This window comes from Lithobates pipiens, unplaced genomic scaffold (assembly GCF_037356315.1).
Source record: "Lithobates pipiens isolate NorthernLeopardFrog02 unplaced genomic scaffold, aLitPip1_a1.2 Scaffold_8, whole genome shotgun sequence".
Lineage (NCBI taxonomy): Eukaryota > Metazoa > Chordata > Amphibia > Anura > Ranidae > Lithobates > Lithobates pipiens.
Genome location: NW_027507903.1, coordinates 485141450 through 485148266, shown reverse-complemented (window position 1 = coordinate 485148266; position 6817 = coordinate 485141450). Strand labels below are relative to the sequence as shown.

The 6817-nt window shown below is 43.0% G+C and overlaps 1 protein-coding gene across 1 annotated transcript in view; it reads left to right on the top strand.

The window, feature by feature from the left end:
* The first annotated feature begins 1637 nt into the window (after positions 1-1637).
* B4GALNT3 (beta-1,4-N-acetyl-galactosaminyltransferase 3) overlaps positions 1638-6817 on the top strand; it is a 108263-nt gene continuing 103083 nt past the window's right edge. The window contains exon 1 of the mRNA XM_077468945.1: positions 1638-2351. Within this exon, the coding sequence (XP_077325071.1) occupies positions 2174-2351 (178 nt within the window). The 5' untranslated portion in view covers positions 1638-2173. The remainder of the gene's footprint in view (positions 2352-6817) is intronic.

The window sequence follows — 6817 nt, the reverse complement described above, 5'->3', positions numbered from 1 at the left end:
ATTTATTATTGCATACTATTCATTTTTTGTATTTATTTATCTAGGATTATTTTTATTTATTTGTGTATTTATTTTACATTTATTTATTAATGTATTATTAGTAGTAGTAGTAGTAGTAGTAGTAGTTTTTAACCCCCTAACAAAAATAAATAATTAACCCTAACCCCTAATCCTAACTCCCAACCTCTAATCTTAACCCCAACCTAACCTTAGCTCTAACCCCTAAAATCCCTTTCACACTGGAGGTGTTTTTCAGACTCTTTAGTGCTAAAAATACCCCCTGTAAAGCACCTGAAAAAGCCTTATCTGCAATCCCAGTGTGAATGCCCGAGTGCTTTCACACTGGGGGGCTGCACTGGCAGGACATAAAAAAAAAGTCATGCAAGTAGCTTCTTTGAGATGCTTTAGGAGCAGTGTATACACCACTCCTAAAGTTCACCTGTCCATTGAAATCAATGGGCAGCGCCACCGAAGCGTCTGCAAAGTGCCGATTTGTGGGGGATTTTAAACCTTTATTTTGCCTCTAGCTCGGGTTAAAAGCGCCCCGCTAGCGCCCAAAAAGCGTGCAAAACCGGGCGCTGGCAGTGCGAAATGGGCTTTTACCTTAAAGCGGAGGTCCACCCTAAAGTGGAGCTTCCTCTCATTGGAACCCTCCCCCCCCCTCCGGCGCCCCAATTGGCACCTTTCAGGGGGGAGGGGGGTGCAGGTACCTGTACAGTACAGGTATCTGCACCCACTTCCGGCGTAGATTCTGCAGAAGCTACGCCCCTTTTCCGCAGAATCTACGCCCCTTTCCGAAGGTCCCCCGCTGCCTGCTGGGAAACACATGGATCCCAGAGACAGCGGGGACCATCCTTATTGCGCAGCGCGACTCGCGTATGCGCAGTAGGGAACCGGGAAATGAAGCCGCAAGGCGCCACTTCCTGATTCCCATACCCAAGATGGCGGCAGCACCCAAGAGACGATCGAGAGATCTGCTTCGGGTGCCGACATTGCGGGTGCGCTGGGCGGGTAAGTGTCATTATTTTAAAAGTCAGCAGCTGCAGTATTTGTAGCTGCTGGCTTTTTAAAAAAAAAAACGGCGGACTCCCGCTTTAACAAAAAAAAAAATTATAATGAATGAATTATAATAAAAAAAATTATAATGAACGAATTATAATAAAAAAAATTATAATGAACGAATTATAATAATAAAAAAAAAAAAAAAGCTGATGGAAAAGCTAAAATAGCTGAAAAACCTAGCAACAAATGATACAACGGATGATAATTTTTTTTCTATTGGCTAATAAAAAAAATGTTAAAAATGCTGTATAAAAACACACAAATTGCGCATAAAAATGTGCCAAAGTCGCACATAACCTGAAATAAAAACGCTGGAAAAACGCTCAAACAGACTACGCTTAGGTGTGAATGCAGCCTTATTCTCCAGTGGCTAATTGATTAAAAAAAGCAGAGTTTTTGGCGTTACTTTAATTGTTGAAAACTGAAACATTGTGACGATTTGTAGCAGGTGGCAGACCCGAATGGCCAACCCTGAGGCGCAGGTGACTTGTGCTTATGTTTGACCTCCCCTCCAGGTATCTTAGCGTCAGCTTTTACCAGGTATGATTGTCTTACAAAGCCTGTTACAGCAGTGTCATTAATCAGGAGACTGACGGAAAGAATCAGGGAGGGGCCACAACTATGGGAGAGTCACCCCTCCCTAAGAGCAAAGTGCCTGAGCCCCAGGGGGCTGAAGAGGCGATAAGACGATGGGAGAAGGAGGAGAAAAGGACAGGCAAGTGACAGCAAGACTAGGGTGACAGGGGATGGCAATGTAAACAAGGGCTGAGTCTCACAGGTGGGGGCGTACAGGTGATACCAGGAAGAAACAGTGAGTGCAGAAGAGCACAAAGCTGTCTGTCCCTTTTACCTTTCAGCTTAAACGTGCATTCAAAATTAACCAGCATTTCATAACCTCTCAGCAAAGCATCCTGAAAACTGAGACTCAACGAGCGCCCTCCGCCTTTCCTGCAAGGTAACAGGACACCTGCCTGTGGCGACACGGCCACTTTCACCGCAGCAGTACCTGTCGCAAACATTCCAGAGGCCGGTTTGAGATCCGCGCTGGTCATGGCAGGACGCAGGCAATGACCTCGGCTTTGAGGCGGTGGTGGGCCAGAAAAGGGGCACCATGCTGTACAGACGGGCGCAAGGCAAACGGGCGCCCAATGTGTGGGTGCGCCCGCTCCCAGTAAGGATGCTACAGAAGCACTTTTGGCTACTGCTGCTGCTTTCCATCCTGCTCCTGGGACTGTGGACGGTTTACCTGCAGCTGGCAACCTACCCGGATGGAAACCCAGTAAATCGCAGTAAGTTTGCATTTTCTATCCCTGTGGCTTCTTCGGGCAGGTTAAAATATGTTAGCGAAAGCAAGGATTTTTGTAGCTTTTCTCTTTTTTTGATTTATTAGATCTAAATCCAATCATTAAAATTTCCTATGAAATTTTAAAATTGTTAATGAAATTTCAAAATTTGTTACAGTCTTTTTTAAATTTGCTGTCTTTATTATAGTCCTGATTCAGGTATTTCCTTTTATAGTGTGACCACTGTCTACCAAATGCTCTTTTGTGTTGTCACCCTCTCACAAAGGAGACTACTGTGGGCCCTGACTACACACACATTGCACTTACACAGCCCACTTTTGTCACTTTTAGGAAGCAAAGCCAGAGCAAGGATGAGTAGCTGATGCTAGAGTGAGTACATGTAGACAAGAAGTTGCAGGAAGAGGCATACATAGATAGAAATACGGCTAGTTCAGCAGAGACTGGCCTAATTTCCATCCATGTATGGCCCCTGTGGTTATACAGAAGTTGATCTAACAATCAACAGTACAGTAGCCTGCAATGCTGATCAGTGTATTTTGTTAGCGGGGAAGTCTCCCCACTGTCAGAATACAATAGCTCAGCAAGGAGGATTTCTCCAGCCACATCAAGAAAGGACAAAAAAAAAATGTAGCATGGCCCCTTGGGGACTGATTGGATTTACCTGCTCAACTGCATCGCCATGACCCTGTGAACCTTCCAACCAACCTGACACTCTGGGTTCAGACATCATTGAAATAGAGTAATATGACAACACTCAATGCATTTATATTCTATTAACGTTTACTGGAATACATCAGTTAAGGTGTGGTTGTACAAAGAGGTAATGGTTCAACTGAGCAGCTCAAACTCAGTCGAATGACCACTTAAGAAATGTCAGTTGAAACAGGAGGCAACAAAAGAATATGATATACACCTATGTATGTGTTTTTATTTTGTACAGTGCCTTGCAAAATTATTCACCCCTTGGCATTTTTCTTGTTTTGTTGCCTCATAACCTGGAATTAACATGGATTGTTTGAGGATTTGCATAATTTAATTTACAGAACATGCCCACAACTTTGAAGATGTTTTTTTTTTTAATTGTGAAGCGAACAACAAATAGGACAAAATAACAGAAAAAGTCAATGTACATAACTATTCACTCCCCTAAAGTCAATACTTTGTAGAGCCACCTTTTTGAGGCTATCACAGCACCAAGTCCCTGAGCTTGCCGCATCTTACCACTAGGATTTTTGCCTATTCCTCCTTGCAAAACTGCTCCAGCTACTTCAAGTTGGATGGTTTGGGCTTGTGAACAGCAATCTTTAAGTCTGACCACAAATTTTCTATTGGATTGAGGTCTGGGCTTTGAGTAGGCCATTCCAACACATTTACATGTTTCCCCTTAAACCACTCAAGTGTTGAATTAGCTGTGTGGGGTCAATGTCTTCCTGGAAGGTGAACCTCCATCCTAGCCTCAAATCACACACAGACTGGTACAGGTTTTTCTCAAGAATTTCCCTGTATTTAGCACCATCCATCTTTCCCTCAATTCTGACTAGTTACCCAGTCCTGACTGCTGAAAAACATCCCCACAGCATGATACTGCTGCTGGCATGGTGTTCTTTGGGTGATGTGTTGGATTTACGCCAGACATAGCGTTTTCTTTGATGGCCAAAAAGTTCAATTTTAGTCTCATTAGACCAGAGTATCTTCCTCCATAGATTTTGGGAGTCTCCCACATACCTTTGCGCAAACTCAAAATGTGGCATTTTATTTTTTTCTGAAAGTAATGGCTTTCTTCTGGCCACTCTGCAGAGAGCCCAACTCTATGGAGCGTACGGCTTATTGTCGTCCTATGTACAGATACTCCAGTCTCTGCTGTGGAACTCTGCAGCTCCTCCAGGGTTACTTTAGGTCTCTGTGCTGCCTCTCTGATTAATGCCCTCCTTGCCTGTTCCGTGAGTTTTGGTGTGCAACCGTCTCTTGACAGGTTTGCTGTTGTGCCATGTTCTTTCCATTTGGTTATGATAGATTTGATGGTGCTCCTAGGGATCATCAAAGATTTGAATATTTTTTTATGACCTAACCCTGACTTGTACTTCTCAACAACATTGTCAGTTACTTGTTTGGAGAATTTCTGGGTCTTCATGACAGTGTTTGGTCAGTATTTAAAAGTGTTGCAGCCTCTGGGGCCTTTCAAAAAGGTGTGTATATGTAATGACACATCATGTGACACTTAGATTGCACACAGGTGGATATCATTTCACTAATTATGTGACTTCTGAAGTTAATTGATTGCACCAGAGATTTTTATGGGCTTCATAACAAAGGGGGTGACTACATCCGCACATGCCAATTATCCGTTTTTTATTTCTGAAAAATAGTTTTATGTATATATATTTCTAATTTTACTTCAACTTAGACTATTGTGTTCTGATCCATCACATATAATTCAGATTAAAAAAAAAACATTGAACTAAAGGTTTTAATGTAACAAAATAGGTAAAAGGCCAAGGGGGGGAATATTTTTGCATGGCACTGTACAGTAGAATACCACTTGGACATAACCTGAAAGGATAAACAAGTTAAGAAGCAATACTGACAGTACTTCTAGAAAGAGAAACCCAGGCTGACCTGTGTAACCTCTGATCCTAATGAGAGATGCAGCTAAACATGGATGGTGTAAGGGCCCTTTAACCGCTTGCTGACCGCCGCATGAACATTTACATTGGCAGAATGGCACGGACAGGCAAATGCACGTAGAGGTACGTCCCTTCAGATTTTCCGCCGTGTGGCGCACGCGTGACCCTGCCGCAAGCTTCATGAGTGTGACTCGATTTCCACGGGAATACCCACGATCCTCTCACAGAGAGGCAGAACAGAGAAATGCTGATGTAAACAAGCATTTCCCTTTTCTGCCTAGTGACACTGACACTGATCACAGCTCCCTGTGATTGGGAGCGGTGATCAGTGTCGTGTCACGCGTAGCCCATCCCCCCCACAGTTAGAATCACTCCCTAGGACACACACACTTAACCCCTGCAGCGCCCCTAGTGGTTAACCCCTTCACTGCCAGTCACATTTACACAGTAAGCAGTTCATTTTTAATCGCTGTATAAATGTGAATGGTCTCAAAATAGCACCAAAAGTGTCCGAATTGTCTGCCATAATGTCGCAGTCACGATAAAAATTGCAGATCGTTACTAATTACTAATTACTAATAAAAAAAATATATTAATAAAAATGCCATAAAACTATCCCCTATTTTGTAGAAGTTATAACTTTTGCACAAACCAATCAATAAATGCATTTCGCAATTTTTTTTTTTTTTTTACCATAAATATGTAGAAGAATATGTATCAGCCTAAACTGAGGAAAAGCAATGTTTTTTTTATATATTTTTTGAGGATATTTATTATAGCAAAAAGTAAAAAATATTGCGTTTTTTTTTCAAAATTTTTTGTTTATAGTGCAAAAAATAAAAAACACAGGGGTGATCAAATACCACCAAAAGAAAGCTCTATTGATTGGGAAAAAAGGACATCAAATTTGTTTGTGAGCCACATTGCACGGCCACGCAATTGTCAGTTAAAGCGACGAAGTGCCGAATCGCAAAAAACGCTCTGGTCTTTGGGCAGCCAAATGGTCCAGGCTGAAGTGGTTAAGTAGCAATGACAAAATGTTTCCGTTGCAGATCTGATAGTCTTCACCGGCAGTTGGCACTCATTACTTGTATCCAATAGGGTGTAGTAACAGAGTGGTAGTATATCTTCTGATGACTGTAGCTAAAGAGAATGTTCCCAAGGTAAAGCTGTCTGTGCACAGTGTCCCAATGAAACAAAGGAAAGGTTTACAAAGATGGGCAATAGCCCTCTCACCAACGAGCAGGCCCATTCAACGCCTTCCAGCTAGCGGCTCCCGAATGGACGTTCTGGCTGCAGACCCACTTGTGATGATCCCCCATTAGGGAGCACAAAGCGTGGGTAGCTGCACTGTAGAGACTGTGTTAATCAGAAGTGGGCTAGCAAAAAAGCGGGTCTTCCTCTTGCCATGGAAAGTCCGTCCTAACATAGAAGTCCTGGGAATCACACTTCCCACACTTTCACACAGGCCAGATCTGATTTTCTCAGCAAGGGACCTGTGCACTGAACCCCTACTGAGCTGAGCAGAGCAGGTGGATGACAGGTCCGTGTCTGCTCCCCTTATGTAGAGCTAACACAGACACAGCCCACTCTGGTCTATGGGCAGTCAGATGGAAATGGACTGGCTTTCCATTTATAACCAACTGCTCTCAGATTCCTTTCCATTTGTTTTGGCTGGATTAGGTCAGATTGGAAGTAGGTCATACCATAGAGGAGAATGCAGGATCCGCTGGAAAAACAGGACTCGATAGGACCACCTGTGTGAAAGGGGCCTTAAAGGATATCTAGACTAAAGAACAAAAATGTAATATATTGCAGCTTACCAAT